At 32.3% G+C, this 26569-nt stretch overlaps 2 protein-coding genes and 1 non-coding gene across 3 annotated transcripts; all 3 read right to left on the bottom strand.

Annotated features, from left to right (window-relative positions):
• Nucleotides 1–238: 238 nt before the first annotated feature.
• Nucleotides 239–6125, bottom strand: LOC105140469 (reverse transcriptase-like protein). The gene is made up of 13 exons (XM_011047315.1): nt 5849–6125; nt 5629–5740; nt 5433–5496; nt 5201–5302; nt 5043–5110; nt 4292–4390; nt 3854–3933; nt 3551–3764; nt 2092–2147; nt 1719–1847; nt 1421–1604; nt 501–891; nt 239–463 (listed from the first exon to the last, which is right to left on the bottom strand). The coding sequence occupies exons 1-12, from the start codon at nt 5902–5904 to the stop codon at nt 766–768; spliced, it is 1290 nt and encodes a 429-aa protein (XP_011045617.1). The 5' UTR covers nt 5905–6125; the 3' UTR covers nt 239–463; nt 501–765.
• Nucleotides 6126–6813: 688 nt separating this feature from the next.
• TRNAV-AAC (transfer RNA valine (anticodon AAC)) lies at nt 6814–6887 on the bottom strand. The gene has a single exon. It is a non-coding gene; the product is annotated as a tRNA-Val (tRNA).
• A 7383-nt stretch (nt 6888–14270) lies between these two features.
• LOC105140470 (S-adenosyl-L-methionine-dependent methyltransferases superfamily protein) lies at nt 14271–22450 on the bottom strand. The gene is made up of 16 exons (XM_011047316.1): nt 21969–22450; nt 21767–21868; nt 21604–21670; nt 21326–21507; nt 20780–21040; nt 19335–19418; nt 19183–19230; nt 19010–19074; nt 18751–18799; nt 17379–17628; nt 16767–16888; nt 16386–16466; nt 16187–16261; nt 15437–15642; nt 15176–15326; nt 14271–14738 (listed from the first exon to the last, which is right to left on the bottom strand). Exons 1-16 carry the CDS (start codon nt 22359–22361, stop codon nt 14541–14543), a joined length of 2334 nt encoding a protein of 777 aa, XP_011045618.1. The 5' UTR covers nt 22362–22450; the 3' UTR covers nt 14271–14540.
• Nucleotides 22451–26569: the final 4119 nt, after the last annotated feature.

Raw genomic sequence — 26569 nt, forward strand, 5'->3', positions numbered from 1 at the left:
TAGTATTATTATTGAAAGATCACAATTTTTTCATCATCAATATGTACACTATTAACAAATAAAATTGCTTATGTTCTTTTGCATATTTATTACATGCTCTACAAAAATATTAACTTAAACATTTAAGAATCCCTAAATTCACCAAACTAAGATTATTTTACAGGTACTAGGATTATTATATTAAGCTATTGTAAAAGCACTATTCCCAAGCATCTTAGATTTTAGAACATACCACATGTACTGTGAATAAAAAAGATCATTTCAAGTATTATCACCATTACAACAAACTCCTGAGAACACAAAATGACACCAGATCCAAGACTCAAGAACACATGAAATGGTGTTTTGCAAACCTAGACAGAAATTAAAATAAATAATTGTAGGTTGAACAAACATACAAGGAAAGGAAACAGTATCAAGAATCATGGATCCAAGATAGCATGATTCTTGAGTGCCGAAGTATATGATCAAGCAAAACTTCTTCTTGGGTGCCGAAGTATATGATCAAGCAAAACTTCGTCATGTTGTTCACGAAAAATGAAACATGAAACGCAAAGCGTGCTTGTGAAAACCATCATAAGTGAAATTGAGCATATATTCATATATGGAAGCTTGTGTCAGAGAGGATATCGTTTTGGTAACATCCACAACGATTTCTGAAGAGATTTGACACACTTCTGCAGGCATGTTTATGGCTTCAAGTTATACCTGAGCAAACACCCGGGGGTCCATGCATTATTAGGTCTCCAAATAGTGCAGTGGTAGTCATACGCTAGAAGTACCATCTGAATCCAGTTCCAAGTGCATTTGTTCTACAAGAATTTTTTCAACAGCATCTACAAAGCCTGACAAGTTCTGCCGCAGGTGTACATCCAAGGAGTTTGCCGCTTCCTATGATTGAAAATTACACAACCAACAGAAAATCAGCGAAAACCCAATCAATATACACCCATACATACCTTGCTGAATACGTGCACCCAATATGTTCAAACAAACCTGAACCTTCCAAAGATTACTTCTACACCACCACCACCACCACCATTATTAAAAGCACTTGTCAATAGCCTACTATTAGCATGCTTGTGAGTCTTATCTATACATAGATCTTCAATCAAATTTGCAATCAATCAGAAATAAGACTATGTTCTGATTAGCATAAAAAGCAAGACTAAAAAAAGATTAAAGAATGCATGACAAGATGCAGGTAGAAATGTGAAAATTGACTGACTGGGGGAAGTAATACAGATGTCAAATTAAGAGTTGTAAAAAAGGCACCATACTTATAAGAGATCAAAACTTCTGAACATAAGAGACCATTTTATTTCATCCAAAAAAAATATTGAAGAGCAAGAAACAAAATGCTCACCTCTTTCATCCCAAAAAAGAATAGAAAAACGAGGAAGGAGACAAAAATGCTCACCTCAACCTTGCAGAGAAAGCCCAATGAAATTTCCTTTGCATGGTGATTTGAGTTCTTGAGAGATACCAGTTTCAATGGGGAATTTGTTATGGGCCAACCCTGAGAAACTTCCATAAAAGCATCAACACCCCCAACCATATGAGCAACTATTATTTCATCTCCGTCCAAGTATTCAATGGATTGCCTGCAATACAAATTAAGTTATTCTAAACCCGCAAATGCTTTGACGAATTTGAAATCTGAGATTATTTCAGAACCTCAAGTTCTAATAACTTTTGCTCAAGCACAGCACTCTCACCTGGATGTACTTGCACTCCTTGCCACCAATCGTCTCAAAGTAGACTGAATAATTCTATCTTGAGCTTTTCTTACAAACCACTCCAGTGAAGAGCTTGTCTCCATCAATGCCAAGTTCAAAAACATTTGCCTGTGACATTGCAAGACTATGTTTCAATGAACCTAAAGGAAAATCTCACAGCAAATAACACAAAAATATTCTCATATAAGACCCTGTGAGTTTGTTCTTCAAGTAACATATCAAGTTTAAGGTAAGATGGATAAGAAATCTTCACTCCATCTTCCAAGAATATGTAATCAGCATCAAAAGGGAAAAGAGGAAGAAAAAAGAAACCTTCGACATTAAAAAGTGAGAAATACCAAACAGCACAAACCTGGAAGACTTGGCAGCATCAACAATGTCTCCTATATATATGTCATTTGGAAACATCTGCATGAAAACAATAAGTTAAGAAGAGTATCATAAGATCATCCAATGATTGATCAACCAATGAAAATCAAGATGGCATTGTAGCAGGCATTTGAAAGGAGTAAGATCCTAAAGCCAGATTGCTACACAGCATTTAGAAGCGCATGAAAATCTATGCTCAGGTCCTTTCCATTCTTTACAGGTGAGACGTTTGAGTTTTTGGTCCATGCCTATTAATTAGCCTTAACTTGTTTCCAAATGTCATTAAATTACATATCTGAAATCTATTCAATTGCTCAATTCAGATTAAGTTTTATGAAGCTAAAATTTAACTTCTATATTTTAACTAGACTACGAAAAAAGACTGGTATGCTTTAAGTTCATTCTAATTTTGTCCACAGATTATCTCAGAATATAAAGTTCTTTAGACTGCAAATTAACACTTTACTGGCAGAAATGCAACTGGCGCAGTCAACTTTCTGTCTAGTTCAAAAACTTTGATACAAGATGCATTTCATCTATCCCGTATTTCAGTTCTATTACTCAACTCATGTCATATCAAACTTATCCAAAAGCCAGAATATGGTAGCTGAAAGAAGCAAAAGTTAAACTACAAAACATAAACAAAATCCAAAAAGTGGCAAGAAATGTAACAAGTGAGGGGAATTTGGAGGAAACTAAACTAACTTTGACAAATACAAAACCTGGACTATCTCAGCCATTCCATATCTCTTGCCTATTCACATGAGATTTAATGAGTTTGAATGCCAAAATGAAAAATTGAGAGAGAAGGGGAGTGGAATCAACAACAAGGATGGTATAGCCTTGTATAAATACTGTACAATTGAATGTAGTTCAAATCTTCCTTTATTTGCTATTTTCTATTATTCTGTAACTGGATCTACTTGGGAACACATTCTGTTGCATCAATTGCTAATAAGGCTGTAGCTTCTTGTTATGCAGTTATGGTATCTTCCTATCTGCTGAGACATTTTTACTGAATTGATTGTGCAAACATAAAGCATACAAATAAGTAATTCAGATGCCTAGGACACCCCTAAATTACATAGCCATCACGTCACGGTGAAGGATGGACAGCCAGCCTCACAAACACTGGAGACCATATAACACCCAAAAACCATTTGGGCAACCCAGTAAGTCCAGTGTAAAATGTTCCATAACTGAAAAGGTACCCAATGTGATACATTTATATTTTAGCATGATCTCATTTATAGTGATTAGATTTCTTAGACCAAACCATTAGCTCACCACATATCATTCGGTTTACATTGCAATGCTAAAAAACTTTTAGCATCAATGTGTTATCTAAGATTCCTTTTCTTTTCCTTATTTGGGAAACAAGATGCATAGGAAGAATAAGGAAAGACAATTCATAATTTTGGAGAGATTTTAGGTACTCATACCTCAACTTTCTTAATCTCCATACTTCCATTGGTAACTTCTATGAGAAATTCATGGTTTATTTCATATGGCACATTAGTTTCTTCAATCTTCTGTAGGAACAATACATCTTGTTTTGGAATATAAGTCTGCAATGACAATCTAATGCAGGTTCCATCAAATTCAATGACTTTCAGACCCGACAATACATCTTCAATTTGTTCTATGGCATCATACCTGACAACAACGAAAAGAGAAGCTTATACATGACAGGTGCAGAAAAAAAAATCTAAGCAAATAAGTAAAGTCTAAACCAATAGAGTTACCATTTGCATATGGAATCAAGATCCTGCATGGACTTCAAAATCCTTTTGCTTTCCTCAATCTGATTATCGAGCTTCAAAATCTGAAATGCAAGCAGACATACTCATGAAATGCTATCAATGAATAGCTGCTCAATGAAATGAATTCAAGGTAAAAAATAATTAAGATAACTGGTGAGTGAAACAGGCAGGAGTGGTATTGCATTTTGAAGTTCTAAGGTGCATCACCATTGAAACTCATAACTGAAATGTAATAGGAAGAATCCCAATAGCATTCACTGGTGCTAAGTCAATCAGGCATGATACAGAAACCAGTTGATTCATTTTCAGAACCTCATAGCTTAGTAATTGCACAAATGCATTAGTCTGTCCATGTAATTTCAGCTATTATAATTCTCAAGTTGCAAACAAGGATAAACTTACGAATCAAGTTATCAATACCTCAAACTTGTTTTCTTCATTTGTGTTTATCAAATTTGATTGATTTTCTCCACTTGAAAAGTGCTCCATCTGTTCATCTTCTTTTTCTTTCTCTCGATCCTACCAAAAGGTGGGTAAAAATCAGTTCCTCAGATAATCTGAAAAGTGTAGTGATAGAAGACATGGAATTACACAGTAAGACTGTTGCTGAAGAAACTTTTTTAACACCATCAAGGATAATGTTTCACTTACACAGTCAGAGTTGCAGTGAGTTTTTGTCATCCCCCCCCTTAGTCTTTAGATTTAATTTCACCTTTTCTGGTACATGATATCCACTAATTTCCACAAAAGTCCAAACTATCCATTCGAAAAAGAATAGAAAATCCCACATAATAAGGAAGACTGATTTATTTATTAACCAGACAATATTTACTCTACAATTAGTTGTGTAGAAAACCCCCTTGCATCATTGAAAATTCTATGTCATCAAACATTTTGCAGTCATTATCATGGCATAACAATAAAAGTCAATACTCCATAAAATTAAGCATAAGCATGCAATCCACAACATTATTATCAGCGAATCTTTTCTCCACGAACAAAAAGAAAGCACATAACAATAAAAGTCACTTGTTTCACAACAAGCACTTGTAAAGTATCAAATAGTCTAAATTCAAATCAATTCAACAAAAACCCATCAACTGCTGTCATTTCCATTGAATCAGGCATAAAAATATATTAAAAATATCTAGCTCAAAGATTTCCAAATTACCCGCTGTGAAGAAATTAAATCCAACGAACACTTCATCCATTCAAGATCGCTCTCTAGTTCACTAGAATCTGCAAAAACTCACAAATAATCTCAGTTTCTCTAATATTTTAAACTTGTTATAAATGTATTTCAAAATACAAATATCATAAATTTTTTACCTTCCATATATGTTCTATTGAGCAACTCAATTTCATTAGAGATCTTTGCACTCTCAGCCTCTGCCGCGTCAAGCTCCTCTTTCAAGTGTGCTAAGTATGCATCTACACCAACAAATTTCCTAGTTAAAAATCAAACAATCACGAACCGAATTTTTGTAAAAGAAGTAATAATAAAAAAATAAAACAACGCGATTAAAGTAAAATAAAAATACACGGAGAAATAGTGGATTACCTAAATCTTCAATGCCTAGGAAACTGAAATCGGAGTACTCGGTTACGGTTTGACTCACTTTGCTCTGTACGAAGAAAACGATCACATTTGAAACAACAAATCAAAAAGAAAAAAGAAATATATGCACAAGAAATAAATAAAATTCATATAAATAAACAGGATTGGACAGGGAAAGTGGAGAGAATTACAGAATTACCACTAGTTGATGAGCCGAATCTTTCATCAATTCATCAGAATCAGAAGAGTTTATTTCCGAGAAACTATCTGCATTGCAATCTCTGTAGATTTCTTCAAGTTCATTTATTCGACTGCAGAAAAAAAAATGAAAACATTTTTTTTTTTTTAAATTTGAATTTATACACACATAAAATACAAGAAAGAGAGAGAGAGAGAGAGAGAGAGAGAGAGAGAGAGACCTGCGAATTGTGTTCATATTGAGAGATTCCTGTGTCGTTGAGGGAGAGATTTCCATTTTTTGTTTCTCTCTCTAAAAAATCACCACACTCCCCCTCTTGAGAGGTTCTCCTGTTGAGACTTGAGAGAGGAAGTAGGGTAGTGTAGTGGTTTTATTTTTGAAGGGAAATCAAAACCTGGCGATCAAATTGGCATTTAATAATAATAGGCATACGGAACCGAAAAAATATATCTGAATTATTAATTCAAAAAGTCAAATCATTGGAAATATATAATTAGATGAACTATGATTTTATTAACTAGAAATTTGATCTACATTTAATTTTGATTTGTGAATTTTTCAGATTGAACAATTATGATAATATATGGTTCTGTGTTTAGGTTATGGTGTTTATTTTTGCGGCACAGCATGATTTCTAAGATATTTTTTAAATTATTTTATATTTAAAAAATATAAATTTGATTTTTTTATACTTTTTCTGTGTTAATGAAAAAGAAATAATAAAATATTATTTTAATATATTTTTAATTAAGAATATTTTTTAAAAAATTGTAAAAGCAAATGGTAATGATGTCCATCATTATAAAAATAGGCATTGCCGTGTGGAGGTGGTCTTATGAAGTGTAATCTCGACTAAAAAGAATATTAATCTTGTTCCAGGATGATATTAAAGGTTTTCTAAAAGCAAATGGTAATGATGGCCCATCTTTATAAGATCCACACCGGGCATCGCAAGAATGCTGTCGTGGCCTGGCATTATGCTGCTGACAGTTTCAATTTAGGATTTTACGAATATTCGAAAAATTATGACAAAAAAAAATATATCAGTAGTGAATTTAAATGAAAATATGATAAAGAAAGCCCGATATCTCAAGTAAAATAAATAAATAATAATGATAATAACAGGGTGTTATTTTTAGCATTTAAACAAAACCAAGAAATAATTCAAAAACAAATAAACCAGATTGGCGTCGCCCGGACTCGAACCGGAGACCTTCAGTGTGTTAGACTGACGTGATAACCAACTACACCACGACACCGCTTGGTCTATTTTTATTTTAATTATAATTTTAACTGTGTACACTTGGCAAACATTTTTATATCTGAAGGAAGGTGCTGCGATGATGCTGATGTATGTCAGGGAGGGAAAATTAAAAAAAAAGGAGTGCAAGAACGACAGGCTATTGATTAGATGACTTGCAATTTTATTCCTCGACTCAATGCAAGAAAATCGATACTTGATTTTACAGCAGCTGTGGCATGCTCACTCTTCAACACGAGAAAATCTCTGAAGGGGGGGGGATCAAGAATACTGCTGAACAATCAAATGGAATTAAAGAAATCTTGTTGAAACTGGTGAGAATTCCCCATTTGAGTCCATCTATGGCGCCAAGGTGCTTTCATGTTCAATCTCGAGAAAGTAACATATGGTTATCGCATGCTCATCTATCAAGAAGAGAGATTGATGAGGCTATAGGTGTACAATAGAGAAATGGGGTGTGTGTTAGAAACTAAGAAGTGTAAATCTTCTTCTTTTGTCTCAGCCAAACATGGCAATGGAGGGAGAAAGTCTTGAGCTAATGCGGAGCGATGATGGCTTTGGAGAATGCAACTATTAACCAGGCATGATGTTTATGGATAGATATAATAGAAGAGTAATAATGCTTGTGATGCCTATTTTTGTTCCAAATTTTTTTTTTTTTTTAATTTACGTGGGGTATCCGGGCCAGCTTACGCGCATCACGACTAATCCCCACGCCCCACTGAACACCCTGCAAACCCAGCAAGCAGGTAAAGCAGCGCGGGGCTGACAGGCATGCAACTCCAAAGCTCGAACCCTTGGCAGCGGAAGGCGCAAGACGCCTACCACCGCTGGGCCAATGCCTTGGGTACCCAAACTTAAACTGCTGTGTTTTTTTGAGGGTTTACCAGTATGGTTGCGCGGTGTCCCCTTATTTAAAACAGTTTAGTTTCGGTATTCATGCTGCTTTGTTATGGGCCCCACTGATTTTTTATTTATAAAAAAGAAATGAAAGTGAAAAAAAAAAATTGGTCTATCTTATGTGTTGAAATGAGAGTAAAAAAATTAATTAATTTTACTTACCTCGAGTTATTATAATAAATTTATAATTAAAACTGAGCTGAATGTATCAAATTTACTCGATAAAAAAATAAAAAGGATTATAAAGTTTATTTTTAAAAAATTATATTAACTTTTCAAACTCATAACCTAAATCACAAGACCTCAAGCATTTAATTTAAAAAAACCATGAAGTTTAATTTTTAATTAAATAAATATTAAAGAATAAAATAAAAAATAATTTCAATTATATAAAAATATTTAAAAAATATTAATTAAAAAATAATGATCAAAATTTAAAAAATAAGTTTTATATTTGATTAAACGGTGGAATTAAAAAAAACAATTTAGCAAAAGGACAAGAAAATCAAAAGAATAAAAATCAAAACTAACATAAAAAAAATATTTTAATTGAAAATTGAAAAGAATAATAATTTTTATAAAGGCAAGAAAATCGATACTTGATTTTAAAGCAGCTGTGGCATGCTCACTCTGAGGGGGGGGGAGGGGGGGAATTAAGAATACTGCTGAACAATCAAATGGAATTAAAGAAATCTTGTTGAAACTGGTGAGAATTCCCCATTTGAGTCCATCTATGGCGCCAAGGTGCTTTCATGTTCAATCTCGAGAAAGTAACATATGGTTATCGCATGCTCATCTATCAAGAAGAGAGATTGATGAGGCTATAGGTGTACAATAGAGAAATGGGGTGTGTGTTAGAAACTAAGAAGTGTAAATCTTCTTCTTTTGTCTCAGCCAAACATGGCAATGGAGGGAGAAAGTCTTGAGCTAATGCGGAGCGATGATGGCTTTGGAGAATGCAACTATTAACCAGGCATGATGTTTATGGATAGATATAATAGGAGAGTAATGCTTGTGGTGCCTATTTTTGTTCAAAACTTAAACTGCTGTGTGATGTTATTTTGAGGGTTTACCAGTATGGTTGCGTGATGCCCCCTTGTTTAAAACAGTTTAGTTTCGGTATTCATGCTGCTTTGTTATGGGCCCAACTGATTTTTTATTTATAAAAAAAGAAATGAAAGTGAAAAAATAAATTAATTTTGGTCTATTGATGTGTTGAAATGAGAGTAAAAAAATTAATTAATTTTAGTTAGCTCTAGTTATTATGATAAATTTATAATTAAAACTGAGCTGAATGTGATATTTTATCAAACCTAATATTCAAATTATAAAATTAGAATAACTCAATAAAAAATAAAAAGGATTATAAAGTTTTTTAAAATAAAATTATGTTAACTTTTCAAACTCATGATCTAAATCACAAAACCTCAAGCATCTAATCTAGAAAAACCATGAAGTTTAATTTTTAATTAATTAAATATTAAAAGATAAAATAAAAAAATAATTTCAACTATATAAAAATATTTAAAAAATATCAATTAAAAAATAATGATCAAAATTTAAAAAATAAATTTTATATTTGATTGAAGGGTGGAATTAAAAAAAAAACAATTTAGCAAAAGGATAAGAAAATCAAGAGAATAAAAATCAAAACTAACATAAAAAAATAATATTTTAATTGAAAGTTGAAAAGAATAATAATTTTTATAAAAAATAAAAAAAATTAAAAATTAAAACAATATAAACTCATGTCTTGCAACTTCAGCTAACTGTTTAAATTATTAAATTAAAATAAATTTTTATATACTTTAACCTTTTTTTTTTCTCGTTATTGATTTTATTCAACCTCTCCCTAGGCCCCCAAAAAGGATTTCTTGCCCTTCTTTTTGTTTGGATAGCTTAAAAAGAGAATGGAAGCATATAAATTATATCTTTATTTGGATAGCAAAGGCGAATGGAAGTAAACATCTCTTTTATTGTTTTCTTTTCCCAGTATATCAGACCGAAGCCAAGCGGTCATGCACCAGCCCATGTGAAAGAGGGTGGCATTGGTCTAAAGCAAGCATCCTGCTTAAAGTGTCTTTGAGCGTGTAAATCTCGAGTTCTTAGCTAAAATGCCTTCACTTTTCGAACGTGAGCTGTGACAGTAAAAGACATTAAAAGCAAGAGCATGAAGTCTCATTGGAGAGACAAAGGAAGCAAAAGTCGTAAAGAGGAAGAGAGTTTAGCAAACTAAATTCGAGGAAATATCTTAGCTAAATTAATTTAACAAAAGAACAATGAGGGTTTAGGTCGAGTTAAATGGATATTTTAATTCAAAAAATTATTCAAAGAAACTTAACCTATTAGTTCCTGATAAACAAATCAAGTTTTTTTTTTTTTATGTAGTTATAATTTAGTATTTTTTGGAATTTGTAATTTGGAGTGAATCTCAAGGTATAGAGGTTAAGATGAATATAATATGAAGTGTTAAAAATAAAACTATGCTTTGTTCGTTGCTTAGTCTGTATTTGTTTTGCAACAGCAACAAAAACAATAAGGTGATCGGTAATAAACTAAACTATGTTTTGTACTGCAAGGTTTAATAAAAAATTAAGTTTGAATTATAGTTTCTAAGAAGTAATTTTATATATTATTTTAACTGAATTTCATAAAATTCTATTTATTTTTGTTTTTTAAAAATATTTAAAAAAAATTAAATTTTTTATTTTTTATTTTAAATTAATATTTTTATATTTTCATATTATTTTGTTCTTATATCAAAAATAATTTTTTTAAAAAAAAATTAATGAATTTCCAAGTAAAAAATACTTTGATAAGCAACCACAACCACACTTCTAAACACAGTTATCAAATATTATATATATATATATATATCAACTACAATTTTTGCTAAACATATTTTAAAATTTAACTAACCACTCTTAACCATCTTCTTTTAAATTATAATCACAAAAATTATCTTAAAAATAAATACACTTTGGTGTATTGATGATTTTCCCCTTATAATTGCAAGGGAAGAGTTGAATTTTGTTTGAGAAAAACAATCTTTTAACATGATTCCAATGTTATTACCCATTTATTTGAAGGTATATCGGTATCTGCATATTTTTATTACATAATAGAATTACTAATCTACTATTTAAAAAACATGAATTATAACATGGGGAAAGGGTTGTTTTGGGTTTTTTAGTTCCTTGTAAATAAATCAAGTTATTTTAATTTTAATTTTTTTAATTTTTTTTGGAGGTTTTTTTTTTAATTTTATCCCTATCATTTTATTTCATTTAGTTTTTATTTAAAATTTGATCTTTATTTTTTTAATTTCTATATATTTTATTTTTTCCTTTTTTATAAGTTTTTTTTTTAATTTCATCCTTTGTAATTTAATTTTATTTAGTTTTTATTTTAAATTTTATCTTTATTTTTTAATTTCTATTTATTTTATTTTTAGCTTTTTTTAATTTAATTTTTTTTAATTTCATCTCTCAATATTGAAAATTATAATTTAATTCAAACTCGATAAATGTCACTTCAACCTGACCCTTCCATCCTAAATAGGTAGGTGTTTTTTAAATAGTTAGCTTGATCAATGAATAATGAATATGGTATGAATGCTATGAAAATATAACTGAAACCTACCCCAATCTAACCCAAAATGTATATTTATATTATGCAAATATACTTGTAGAACATTTGATTTTTTTTTAATACAATGGGTGATACACACACTTTTCAAATTTATATAGTAGTTAATTTATTTTCTATTTAATAATTTATAATTTTCATGTAATAGATATTCATAAGGATAAAGAAGTTCATCCCTTACTATTAATGATGATAATTTAATCTAAATTTGATGGATAACGATTCAAATAGGTCATTATATATATATATATATATATATATATATATAATTGTCTTACTTAATAGGTAATGTATAAGATATGAATATTATCAAAACTGATATAAAACCAACCTAAATTTAATATAAAAATATATATTTAAATCATATAGATATATTTGTTGGACATTTTCATTTTTTAATGCAATATGATATATACATATCTTAATGTTTAGTTGATATAAAATTATAATTTAATACACATGTTTTATACATGCATGCATGTGTGTATGTGTATTATTTTAATTTTTATTGAATAATAAATAACAGTAAGATGATTATTACCCAAAATCCAATTAATTATTTATAAATATCTAAATTTTTTATTCGATGGAAAACAAGTAAAGTGTGAATATCAGGAAATTCAATATATAGATACTTATTTCTATCCATACTTAATATTTAATTTTAATTTATTTTTATGTTAAATTTTAACAGTTTTCTTTCTATTACTCTTTATTTTTTTTTGGCTCCTTTTTTATTGCTTTTTTTCTCTCTTTTTTTTTAGTTTCATCTCTTAATATTTTGTGATTAAGAATTTTATTTCATTATTTTTTAAGATTTACTTTCAATGGAGTTAGTCTCCAGCTCATGACTAAGGTCACATATCTCAAATATGAATACAAATTGACTTCAATTTTTGTTTTTGGGTTATATATTGATTTTTTTTTAATCTCATCATTCAATGTTTGATTTACTGAAAATTGATTTTCATGTGTTTTCTTCCTTTCTTTTCTATAGAATTATTTTGATCTCATGCATATGATCATGGATTTAACAAGTTAACCTAATTTAACTAGGATATTTTATTAGTTTTTTATTTTACCTTTTAATATTGAATTTTTTTATAATTGATGTCTTAATTTATTTTCAATGAGGTTAACATGATGTCACCACCCAATCATAAATTTTGCATACTAACCTTGATAGACTCGGGTTTGTTTTTTAACATTTTTTTCATATTATTAAAATTATATGAGTTTATTGGTTCAGCTAAAATCAATGACCCGAATCCTAGTTTTTTTTTTTTTGGAGAATATTTGCATCACCTTGACTTCCATTTACAATAGAAAAAAAAAGATCAGCTTCCATACTAAAATGAAATACAATATAAAGCATAAAAATCCAAAATTTAGCCTTTCAGTGCCTTTAAAAGCAATAATTATTTTAGGTGAAGAAGTTGATTTTAAGAAACATGAAATAAAATTAGTTTGGTGATTGCATAAAAATATGAAATAGAGCCACCCTTGAGCACTTGAAGAGATATCTTAAAATTGAAAGAGTAAGTATAGCTCTTCTAAAGCTCCACACGCACAAATGTAACAAGTGAAGAATTCTGAGTCTCACAGTCAATAAATGATTTTTTGAGAATGAAAAAAAGAATTGCCATATGTATGAAACTTTTGTATAATTTGTTTGCATATATAGTAAACTTTTAAATTTATATTTATAGCTGAATTATGCAAATGTGATAACCTTAACAGAAAAAAAAAAAAAAAAAAGGTGTCCTTGTCTTTGGAAAATTCAAGTGTACCTAGTGGAATCATCTCCTTGATGGAAGCATCCATGAAGACCTTGACACTGGTGGCATAGTTAGGCCTGGCATTATCTTCCATGAGGTCAGGAATGACACCATCAAGAAGGACTAGGGAAAGTGACCCACCAAATCCTCTCAACGATAACCACTCCACGCCGGAAAAAGATTATTTCTTATCAGGGCTGAGCTTCTCCACCCACTCTGATTTGAAGGGTGAAAGACTTTCGGCCCAAAAGATGCTTTACCCTAAGGATGAACATAAGCTTCTGTTAGTGCACTCTCTGCCATACCTAGTAGATGCAGTCAATTCAGAAAGGACAAAGATACTCGATGAAGGGGGCTCCAGAGGACCATCTGTGCTCCTGCAGACATCAATAATTTGTCCATAGTTAAGAATGAGCTGCATTGCAAATGGCTGTTCACTGGGATTTTTTACAGTGATCCACCTGAAGGGACGAGCTCCAACCTGAACCATTGGGAACAATGCCTCATAACCATCAAGCACAAACATGCCACTTGTGTTGCCTTGAGATTTCCAATTACCCAGTACAAATTCATCTGCTTCCACTATATCCACTTGTGGACTATCTCTGACAGCGACTGCTTGCCACTGCCCAAAACCCTGTCCTTCTATTACCAGTTTCAGCCTCTTCAGAGTGATTATCATATCCAATGAATGAATCCTTTTGACGTTTCAAACGAGCATGGAATATATCCTGGCAGGGAATTTCAATCTGAGAAGCACTGGAGTCATTTATCAGTACACGTATTTTGCATGTATAGAACTGCTGCATAGCCCAAACTAGCATCACCAATGCTAATAGTTTCTGCTGATTTCTGGTGAAACAATCCCGGGAGGCAGAACATGGATGAACTTGTATTTTCACCCATAGTCATATAAACAAGGTATCGCATCATAACATCATTAAAGAATTAACCATGAATCACATGGATCAAGACATTCGTAGAACTATTTATGCTTCGGCTGAAGCTCCACCATGGCCTGTTATTATGCTGTAATTTAACATAAACTCAGCCCATAAAAGACCATTATTGCAATTGGATGCATAGTAAACGGCCCCTTGTGTAAATATATCGAACCTAGATTTTGGTACATAGTCAAGTCCTCTCAAACAATACAATTTCCAAAGAACAATCGGATGATCCTACTCAGATACAGTACAGTCATTGCCTAAAATTTTCTCGTGCCCTTGTTGAAATAAAGAGCTTCGGTTTGGTTACTGCCATCCGCGCAAAAATCAATCCTTCGAACAGATCGCAGGGCATCACAAGTACATCTTGGTCATATCTCATTTTAAACGTCTGATCTTCTTTGTTGAATCTATAATGCTTTGGCCTATTTCTTGGTGTTTGAACTTCAACAGTTTGTCAAGCTGACAGGCAGCCTCGGGGAAGCAATCCTCCTTCAAGCAAACTTCCGAACAAAGGCCAAAGAGAACCATGTTGATGTCTTCCTCAAGCTGAAGGCTAAACAGGTGGTTGAAGACCTGAAGATGAATAGCAGGATAAGACTCATAAAATAGCAAATTTCTGAAACAGTGAAAACATAGCATTTTGTAATACAATACAAAGCCAACTCGGGAAGAAAGAGGGGGAAGGGAGAGACAATGCCGCAAGGTAGAAGAGAAAATGAGTATGAAATGTCCACACACAGGCACATTAAACATACACGAGGATACCACGTTAGCCCTTCAATACAAGCATATCCCCGATCTCATATCCACCTATTTATGAGCTCACCTTATACTATTATAAACCATTTTAGCCAGATGAGGGTGGCCACAACTATTCTTCTCTACTCTAGAACAGTCTAGACTCAGGAAACAATGAAAAATGCATTCAGCTGCTAGAAACTCTAGAAACAAGTCCTTAGGACAGACACGAAAATATTCTTCAATGAATGAAATATGAAAATCTTCCTCACCGCTTTCATCCTTGAAATAATCGTATCTTTAACAGCTGGGGACCTTGACACCAAATTGACAATGAAGAGACCTTGCTCAGAAAGGGTATCTTTTACAGTCAAAAGAAAAGACTCTTCCACAAAATCTGCAGCTGGACAGGCCATTCCTGAGCTGTCCAGGTAAAAATATGAAATTAAAAAGAGCACAAGATCCTAGAACATGCAATGACAATTGCTCAGCTTACGTATTCAAATGCAACGAATTACAGTATTTAAACTTACCTTGAGTCTGAAGAGTCCACGTCAATGATAAGTATGTCAACTCTAGGTCTTCCTCTGCCCTCTGTGTAAGACACACTGCCACTTTCATCAGGAGAAGGCTTTGTACTTCCAGAAGCATCCTCAATTCCATGGATGGCAGGCAATCCATCAGCCACAGCAAAGCTTTTTACCTCTCTAACAAACCTTATCCCATCAGCAATATGTACCTACAATAATATAGCAAAATCATCACTTGAACGATGATATATCTTCTCTATTTTTGCATGTCAAGAAATCCAGGAGTATAGTCATCAGTTCTTTTAGTCATCGCCAATTTTTCAAAAAACAATAAATAAATTTATGCTTTAATGATTAAACTGGACAAGTTTTATAGTACAGAGCGGCTCTAGATAATTGTAAATCATTGATGCTCTCACAATTCTCATCAGATCCCTGCAATGTTCGGTTTCTTTAATAACAATAGTTTGTGATGCCATACCACTGCTCCATTATAGATTTGAAGAGATCGATTAAGGATTAGCAAAACCAGCTCAAGTGTGTTAGTTTTAGTTCAAACAGAAAAGATGGTGCAGATCTTAAATTTCAAGTCTTAGCAATCAAAATAAAATACAGAAAATCAAAACAATTTCAAATGCAGGAGGGCAGCAAGAGAAAGATCACAAAGAGGGGAGATCACCCAAGGAAAGATCTAACAGAGCATACACAAAAAGTAACAGAAAAGGCAGAACTTACAAGAAGACTCTAAATTACCTTCAAACGTTCATCTTCTGCAAAACCAAAGTAATCCCTTGCAAGACTAAGTACCACAGCATCCAACTCCACCACCTGTGGATCAGATGATTTGTCAAACCAAATTCCATCAAGTAAAGATCTCAAAGAATGATGTCTGCTATTGTTCCAGCTTTCCCCTTCTGAGATGAATGGGAATATTTTTAAATCATACAATTACCTCAATATGCAAAGAAGGCATGCATCCATGGAGAAACATGGGAAGTAAGCCAGCTCCAAGACCGATGATAACAGCATTAACCTGAAAATAAAATGCAACTAAACTTAAGCAGTCTCAAGGGAAATCACCATAATCTCACACATAGGAAACATGAAATATCTCAGATAAGCTTTCTTATGCAGGAATAACAATAGGTATATTTAATTTCAGAACTACCTGTTTGGTTGAATAAATCCTTTGTCATACATAAGAGATAATGGATGGTTTGAGAAAAACAGTTTTCCCTTTTTCACTTAAAACTGAATTATTAGAACATAGGATCATTTCAGAAAAAAGAAAAAGAAAAAGAAAAGAGACTGAAAGAAGAACTGTAACACATACTGTTTTACCAGTGGATTCCACACTTTCCAAATAAGAAGACATCAACGTAAAGCCAGAAACGATTCCCATATGATAAGAACTGGCCATATAATCATGATATACCTTCAGTATCTTGCCTGATGCTACAACATTAAGAAGAACAACATCAAAGAGAAAAAAATAAACATGGAAAACAAGCCAGTTCTTTATCAGGACAATGAGATGCAAGAGAAATAGCCATGAAACATATTGAATATGGTGAGAACAGCATATATAATTTAAAATGAAGATAAGAGAGCATCCGTCTTCCTTATTCTGGCTCTGACAGCATTAAGAAGACCAATTTGGAAAAGAAATCATACAATAAAAAGGTTAGATGTTTTAATTGCAAGGTTTGCAATTCACTTATTTTGAAATAGAAGGCGCTTTATCTAAAGAAAACTTGTCATGGCAGTCACACTTCAAGGTGAAATAATTTGAACAAAACCAACAAGGATTAGAATTACATGAGACAAAAGAACAAATACAATCTGTTAAATAAGATTGATACTAAGATTAAAAGCAAACCCAAGTTCGCCAAAAGGCATAGCAGATTCTAAAATTGAAGTGGAAGTAACAGATATGAGTTATTACCATTATTCCGTTTTTGGCTTCCCTTTTTCTTCGACTTGGAAGAACTAGTTTTCTTCTTCTCTTCAACAATTTTATGAGAAGATTCATCCCTTGTAAGAAGAGCTTCAGACTGAACAAGACCCTCTGCTCTTTGGAAAACAAGGCGGCGGAATATCAAATTGCTAGATGGAAAAGGACGACTGACATCATCAGCAACATTTTCATAAACCACGTCTTCAACAATTATTGACCCAGTTAATGAAGATATAACCTACAGAACGTAACCAAGGTTGAACTTGATGAGTCTACATTGGTTAATATGACATTGAGCATTTCGCGAGTTATGTTCTTCACTTGAGTCAGTAAAAAATGGGAGATCAAATTAACCTAAACATCATTCCCTTTCTTCTCCATAACAAATGAACTATCCTCATTCTCTCTAGAGAAATCTTTTCTCTCTATCCCAGCAGGCATACCCCCATCATGACATCTCCCTCTATCACCCACCACCACCCACAACTAGAGACCAGGTCCACCATCAAGTCTCTCCAGCCTTCTCCTTGGAAAACCAAAAAACTATTCTCCATAATAAAATCTCCTTTTCTCTAACTATGCAGACACATCTCCACAACTCTGTTACCACTCTTTCAACCACCTACCCAAATCGCCACTTCTTTATCTATGAGAGAAGAAAAGCAAGTAGCGGATGGTCTTATAAAGAGCACGAGTCGCTTCACCTACAACTTGTGCTTTTAAATGGATATTCAAGCATATTAACAGACCAAACCGTTGTGTTATATCTCATTGCTATTCTCAGGCTGCTTGCCAAGCCCATTTTGTTTACAGTCGTTATTTATGCAATAGGTTGTGCTATTGTGTTCAAGCAAGATCCAGGGAATGCATTTTAGGATGCTGGTAAACGATAAGCAATCATGTATCACGTTTGCGTAAAGCTTGGTGATGGTTTCTACAATGTATAACCTTTCCACTTAGTCTCTTCAAGTTCTAGGTTAGAATCCTAGTCCAATTTTTTTTCATCAATTCCTTTCTCACTCTAAAAGGATAAAATGATTATTTAATTTTGGAAAACTTGTCTTTTAATGACATAAATTATATGCAATACTCTGGATCATCCAGGAACGAACCATAGTAACTGAACTGACTATGCAGAGTGGGTTTTATACTTACATGATAAAATAAATTAAGAAAATCTACCACCAGAGCTGATCATAGAGAGGAACTACGTAGTAACTTTTCTTCCATTATTTACATTGGAATTTCGTTTCTTTTTTTTCCTTTGTTTTGGAAAACGCCAAAAACCAAGTAAGAGGGTATTTAACTCACTAATGCCAGTTTGCATGCGTATTCATAACCAAATAGAAAATGAAATAACCTTATGCACAGTTTTTCGTTCTTTGATTCCATCACCTGCCATCATGAAACTGCAGACATGGTGTTAAATTCAAGTGAGAAAGATCATAATTCATTGAATACATAATGACCCCCACACAAAAGGTTTGTAGTTCTCCAGGAAAAAAAAAATAAAGGTTTGCAGAACAATAACAGTTCATTATAAGTTGTAAACAAAAACAAAGCTTTCTTTTTCTCATGTCAGCGAAGTTGTTAAAAGGAGAAAATTATGAGTAACATACGGAATTTGTGCTGAATTGTCATCTTTTCCAGGTGCCAACTGTTTAACCAGAGGAGATAAATCCTTCTGAAGAAAATCCACGAGTCAAGTAGTTGTACAAATAACTTGAAATAATTAAGGAGTTGACATCTCAAAAGATATGCCTCTTTGAAAAATAGAACTGAAAAGAAGTACCTGAATATCATCCATGCTGGCATTATTGTGGCTACTGTCCATTATAATCTTCATTCAAAACAAAAAAAATTTGGTTAGAAGTTGTAGTTCCACAAATTTCATTGGACCTATATATCTTCAAGATAATCACAACTTTGATGCTAAGATGCTACCATTATTAAACGAGCTGCCCTTGAGCTTTCAACAACTAGCCATTGTCCTTCTTCTGAAGAGAAGAGCCATTCATGAGCTCGAGTCTGAAATACCAAATTCAGTTAAGTATTGCAAATAGATAACAGCAATTGCCCAAATTGTGTTTGATTACTGAAGCTGAAACAAAATGAATTTAACACTAATTGTCAAAGAACCACCTCAACCCTAAAGCTTAAGCTGTTAGGTGAGGTCCCAAGATATAATTTATATTATTCTCTAACATACCCCCTCAAGTGAAAGCCCTTTGGGCTTGAAACTTGCACAGACCCGTGTTATCTTTGCTTGATTTTTTTTTTATCAAATAAATGGGGATTGTGAGATTCGAACTCGTGACTGTTTGGTCATCAAGACTCTGATACCATGTCAAAAAACCATCTCAGCTTAATAACTTGAGCTGTTAGGTGAGATCTCAAGATATGATTTATATTATTCTCTAACACTAATGACATCCAAATTTTTAACAGTAATGACAGCCTACAGCACATACATGCACGCTAATCTCTACACTAGCATGTTTGCATGAAAATCACATAGAAAAAGAAATAAAAGAAACGGTAGAAGCAAAATAAGATGAATAACTATGAAGATTAATACGTGAAGCTTATTTCTGTAAGCCAAGCAATGATTTGCTTCTTTTTCTGTGTCCCAATTTTAATCAGCCCACCCACCCACCCACCCAATAATCTCTTAATGACCGGTTTAAAAAAGGCACGGCGAAGCATACTCCCGAAAAATGTTTCCACTTACAAAAGTAAGAAATGTCAAAACAATTGAAAAATGAGGGAAGGACAAGTTACATCCCTGTCCAGTTTGATGGGTGTTTAGACCATTCTATCTGGTAATGATTTACTAAGGGAGAATTGCTATTACTATATAGAGAATATTGCTGGGTTGCAATGGTATGATGTTCTGAGTTTGCAACCACAAGAATGCAGCTTAGAATGAGAACTCTGTACAGGTACTGAAATGCAAGATGTTTAAGATTGTCACCAAAGTCTCCCTTCCAGACCCCAAAGCAACAGGACCTTATCTTGGCAATGAGTTTAGGACTACCACGATTCAGCTTGAATCTAAGGAAACATATTTCCCAAATTGACAACATGACTGTTTTGAGAAATATAAACAGGAAATGTATGTAATTTTAGCCGACAATGTGGACCAATAATTGTTCAAAGTAGGTTCCACCAATAGATAGCGGCGTATATGTACCATTGCCAAGATAAGAATGGAACATTAAGGCACAAAGCAGTCATTTCCTTTTTCTTTTTTCTTTTTTTATTTTTTTTTAGAAGGGCATTACAGAATTTTCTCCTAGAGAAGCAACCAGGCTGCATACTTTCAGATTAATAAACCAATAATTATAGTTTCCATGAAATGCATCCAAACAATATACTATTCAGCGTACCTTTGGCACAATGAAAACCCCACAATGATAAGTGAATTGGCTAGAGCTTTCCTTGGCATCAAGGACTATGGCTTTGTAACTAAACCGGGAGTCGCCATTCCCTCCCAAAGCAAGCTGAAAACGACGACCTAGGCTAAGCTTTGACAAGTCACCTTTAGCTCCAATTAGCAGATCTTCAAGAGAGTACAGTATATCAGGACCAATGGAATATTCTTTACGAATTTGATTCTCATTTTCAAGGGCTTCATGCAGACCAAAAGCCTAAAAAGCATCAGCAACTATTGTCATACATCCATGAGACTTTTCTACCAGGAATTACACACAAAGTACCAAAAACGATATACAAAGCTTACAATAAAGGCAAACTATAGGTATCAATATTCACTCACTAATACCATTTCAATTCAAGACATAAGTCATAAGTCCTAGCCCTCTTTAAAATCTAACACAGTCCATTCTGTAAATCTTATTTGCTCTATATTATTGTCACTGAAACCTATCATGTATCAAAAAAAAAAAAAATACAAGGAAGCCACTTTATGATACCTGATTTCCAATACAATCAAGAGAAGAGTGATCAAACAATGCCGTTATCAAGTGCAAAGCACTAGAATTCTCTTTCTCAGCAACAACCATAAATGTACGCAGATCAGGCTTACTAGAAGGTTTCTGTGGTATAGCCTGAACACTCATTTTCCACCCAAACCGGAACTTAGAGAAGAGCAAAGCTGAAAAAGGCAATGTTAAGATGTAACCTTAGAACTGAGACACGTCCACATAAACAACAAATAAAATAAGAGAGCAATGGAAGGCAAAATGGATACCTAGAACATGAGATTCTGCAAGCGTCAGGCAAATAAACTTCCCTTCAAAATTCAACACTCTTTTCACCTGTTAATAAAATTTACTAGCGAGTTTAGTTTTCTCCAAAAAACAATGAAAATACACATAAAACAAATGTATGTACAAACTTGAAGTTCAAGAAACCTCTGATAAATACTGGTTTCCCAACTTCGGGCCGAGTTCTGGCTCCATCAAAGCATCCAATCCCCCTTTATCAAGAACAACATCAAAGCTCTCATCTGCCAACTGGTAAGCATTGTGATCAAATTTAGTGACCTAAAGAGGAGACCAGCAACCTAAACAACAACAACATGAAAAAGAGAACGACAGGCCATTGGAACCATACCTGCATTTGAGTCATGTCCATGACACGCCACCGCATACCAGGCCGATCCCTCACATTCCTTCTCAACATATCAGAAATCACAACTTTCGAGAAATCAATATTCGTTATCTCCTTAAACCCTGCATCATACAGATTCTCTGACAGCTTCGAATTCCCGCAACCCGGAACCAGGATTTTCACCAGCGGAGAAGAAGAACGGTTTTCATCATTTCCGGCGAGAAGGGAGAGGAGGGGATGGTGGAGCTCAGTCCACTCGGCGTACCACTCGAAGGAGTCATCAGTGCCTCTGATAGTGAAGAATTTGTCCCAGTTTTCTTTGCTTGTGAAGTCTCCAAGTGTTGTTAATAGCTCCTCTGTTGAAGCTTTCGATGATTGTTTGTCTTTTTTCCCCATTTCGTGAGGTCCCTGTCTCTGCCTGGTTTGTTCGTGGAGGTTTTTGATTTCTCGAGTTTCAGTAGGGTTTTTGAAGGAGGGTTTTCATATAATGGGCTTCTTGTACCATATGTATTCTGGGCTTTTAAAGACTTAGGTTTCACCCAACTCAAGTTTCATTGGACTATCTGTTACAAAGTCAATCGGTACTTTTTCAGGTTGAATGCAAAGCTACTCAAGGGAGGTTTAGAATTGTGTTTTAAATAGTTTTTTTATTAAAAATAATTTTTAAAAAATAAAATAAAAATATTATTTTAATACATTTCTTTAAAAAAAACCTTTAAAAAGTAAACAATATTACATTCTTAAACATCTCTTTTTAACTATATTATATAAGCTAAGGCTTGTGTCATAGGTTGAATAGGGCTAATATGAATTGATCCCATCAATCAAAATAATATTATTTATTATACATATACTAATTTTTAAATAATTGGTGACCATGAGAGACACATGCAAAACACTTGTATAATATTATATAGCATGCAGCATATTGACATATATATTTTGGACGTGGGACAAATGAAATGCTATTTTTTTCTAGTAGCAAGTGGAATTCTAAATTCTATTTAGCTCTAACTTTTTTTAGTTGGTAGATGCTAAAGGCTAGGAGGCAACAAAGAAAGGGGAATATATATATATATATATATTCCATCGTGAAAATGAGTGTTGGTGGAAGATGCCATATTAGCCATTGAGGCTTAATATAAAGAATCAAGATTGTGTGAAAAAAGGGTCTTAGATGAGCTGATATATAATGGACTGTGTGCAACCTGTGTTTTGCCAATAATTGTGTGTTTGGTAATATAATTATGATTATATTTTAAAATGATTTTTATTTAGAAATATATTAAAATATTATTTTTTATTTTTTAAAAGTTATTTTTTATATTAATACATTAAAATGATTTAAAAATAAAAAAAAATTAATTTAAAATAAAAAAATTAATTTTTTTCAAAAACATTATTAAAATGTAAAAACAAACAAGTTGTAAAATTAATATTTAAGTTGCAATTTAATCAATTGCGGTGTACAATCTGCTAAAACAATATTTATTTTAGGGTTTTTTGTTAAAAAAAAACATTAAAGATTAGAATTACTTGAATCAACTCTAACTCTAACTAACTTACTAGATGACTTTTTTTAACGAAATAGCCGAAAATGAGATATTTGATCCTAAGCTCAAAGCATCTATATCACTCTCTTACCATCACAATGAAAAAATACCTAAAATTCAAAGCATCTATATAAATTTTTTACGGCCACAGTACTGAAACATACCAAATACTTGATGAAGCTGTGAAAACACTGCAATGTTCTTAAAATCAAATGGCTTTATGTATAAATATATATCTTGAAAGTTTTGTCCAGCAAATGAATGTACCAAAATCTTCCCAAAGAAAGGCTAGTGCGATACATGCATACGAACCCACTATCCGACTACTAACAAAACTAGGCACAAATCCCCACCACCCCCCTTCGAGTTCTTCTCTAGCTCTCACAGTACTCCACCATCAAGGCTCTTCCCTTTATGCATGACAGCTGAAATCCTTACCCACATACATAAAAGATGTTTCTCAGCTTATTGGGAAGGCATCCGTGGCTTGCATTAAAAGGGGTGGTCCTCCCTGTAAAATCAACAAGCATCGCAGATTCCATCCTATTGGCCTGCTAAAAATATACATGCACCTTTGTAAAACCTGGGTCATCAGCTGATTTAGTAAAAAAAAAAAAAATCTAAGTTGATTTCTTAACGCGGTCGACTGGGCTTTCAACCCTGTAACTTTTTATAAAAAATTATCAAAATAATATTATTCTGTTTTTTTTTTTAAAAAATAAAAGCCCCCCCTCTTAATCCATGACTGAAAGCTTCCTGCTATCATGTTTTACAAGTATGTGCAGTCTGTGTTAAGTGTTATCAAAGTGAGATAAATACTGCACTGTCCAGAAGGCGCTCTCATGTGCTTTGTTTGGATATAGAATCAGAAAATTATAAATAATTGCATGAAGTTCCTGTACAAGGCACAAGATTCTAGCCTGGAAAGGGAGCCGGTCGACTCGGCTTTCAACTCTTTAACTTTTCATAAAAAAATTATCAAAATAATATTATTCTGGTATTTTTTTTTTTAAATAAAAGGCCCCCTCTTAATCCATGACTCAAAGCTTCCTCCTATCGTGCTTTACAACTATGTGCAATCTGTGTTAAGTGTTACCAGTGTGAGATAAATACTGGACTGTCCAGAAGGCGCTCCCATGTGCTTTGTTTGGATACAGAATCAGAAAATTATAAACAATTGCATGAAGTTCCTCTACAAGGCACAAGATTCTAGCCTGGAAAGGTACTTGTGTGATATTTAAGGCAGAGATGACAAGAGATAAAGTTTGGTTGATTGTGGTTTCTAGGGGTTGGGATGGTGGTTCTTCTGCCACATACTTTTGCATCAACTTGAGATATAGATAGATCGATAGATAAAGAGATGCTGTCACATGCTCAAGCATAGTGCCTCCATTTTTATTAATTCTACGTCGATCCAGTGTTACCGGCTTCTGCATCTAATTCACTTTACAGGTTTAGGAAATGGAAATATGGGGAGAAACTAGTTTGTTGCACACGGGTTCCATAAAAAAAAATCCCATCATGAAAAAATATATATTTAAGTTACATGTAAAATTTAGAGAGAAACGTTTTTTTCACGTAATAATATAATAATAAAAATAAATATTTTTAAAATTAAATATTAATTAAATTTATGATATTTTTTTGTAGCTGTGATACCTTTATAAAAAATAAACTAAAATAAATTATATTGTGATATTTCTTCGTAGCTGCCTTTATAAAAAATAAACTAAAACAAACTATAAGGATCAATTCAAAATCAAATATTAAATAATAAAATTTTAAAAACAAAACTTAAAAATATTTAATCGTAAGAAAAATTTAGAGCAAGTGGTTATTGATTTGAATGGATTCAATAATCTAAGTTAATTTAATAATATGATTAAAAAATAAACAATAAAAAAACCAATAAAAAGTCTATGACCAATTAAAAAAACACTCAACAATATTATGAAAAAAAACCCAATTCTAAAAAAGGTTTTAAGAATCTTATTTGATAATAAAATAAAAATTTAATAATAATAAAAAAATCTCATAAAAAAAATAAAAAAATTATCAAAACTTAATTACCAATATATTAAATATTAAAAAATAAATTAACAAAAATTCAATTCTAAATAAAAAAATATTTATAACTTAAGTTAGTATGCTAAATATTTTCAATATAAAGTCGAGATAATCCATATAGAAGAAAAAACTATAAAAATCTTGTCTCAATCAAATTAAATGATGAAAGAAGACACCCCTGGATCCTAGTTATTTAGGGTACCAACAAAACATAAAATGGTGAAAGATATCCTTATTCCTAATTAATATATAAGAATAATAAATAATTTCTATGAAAAAAACTAAATTACCCCTAATAACTGATTAATTAATTTTGTTTAAGAATAATAAAATAATTATTATATCATTTTAATCCACAATAAAATAAATATAAAGGTAAAATAAAACACTAAAAGCTTTTTTTATTAAAAAATAATTTTTTTTTGTTGATCTCAAACTTGAATTGTTAATAATTCACAGTCATTACTAAAAGAGAAAGAGAGTGGTTGTATTTTATGTTCAAGAATGGTTTTGATAGATAAGAAAATGTTGTCATTTTCTAGTTTTTGTTAAGTTAAACTTTGGGTTAATATTAAGAAGAATTGTTATATTTTAATTCTTTTAAATTAATGCTAAAAATATATTTTTTAAATTAGATAAATATTTTAATCTCAATTGATCATCATCTAATTTAAAACATATATACCGTTAGGTAAAAGAAATCATGAAGATTTTTTTTTTGTAATGTTTAGATGCTATACCCTAAGTTAGAATTATATTTATTAAAAGTGATTTAAGGCAATAATTTTCAAAAAAAATAAGTGCAATATAAAGTAAAAGAAAAAAAACACTCTTATTAAATCAAGATTTTGATTCCATTTTATAGTAAGTTATTTATTTAAATTAAAGCTATCTGAAATCAAATATATTTCTAATATGTTCTTGAATTAAAGATCTATAAAACTCATATTAGACAAATAAACTCAATTCGGGACCCGCAGTGGG

This window comes from Populus euphratica, unplaced genomic scaffold (genome assembly GCF_000495115.2).
Source record: "Populus euphratica unplaced genomic scaffold, PopEup_1.0 scaffold274.1, whole genome shotgun sequence".
In the NCBI taxonomy this organism is placed as follows: domain Eukaryota; kingdom Viridiplantae; phylum Streptophyta; class Magnoliopsida; order Malpighiales; family Salicaceae; genus Populus; species Populus euphratica.

Bases quoted from the DNA above. Each gene is read 5' to 3' on its own strand.
- LOC105140469 (XM_011047315.1), bottom strand. From the start codon at position 5,904: ATGGAAATCTCTCCCTCAACGACACAGGAATCTCTCAATATGAACACA. The intron at 5,111-5,200 runs GTAAAAAATTTA...GAGTTTTTGCAG, and splicing joins CAATAGAACATATATGGAAG to ATTCTAGTGAACTAGAGAGC. The intron at 1,605-1,718 runs GTGAGAGTGCTG...TTTGTATTGCAG, and splicing joins AGGAGTGCAAGTACATCCAG to GCAATCCATTGAATACTTGG.
- LOC105140470 (XM_011047316.1), bottom strand. From the start codon at position 22,361: ATGGGGAAAAAAGACAAACAATCATCGAAAGCTTCAACAGAGGAGCTA. The intron at 21,869-21,968 runs GTATGGTTCCAA...AATGCTTACCAG, and splicing joins TGGACATGACTCAAATGCAG to TTGGCAGATGAGAGCTTTGA. The intron at 19,419-20,779 runs GTACGCTGAATA...TTGGTATTTCAG, and splicing joins GGGTTTTCATTGTGCCAAAG to ACTCGAGCTCATGAATGGCT.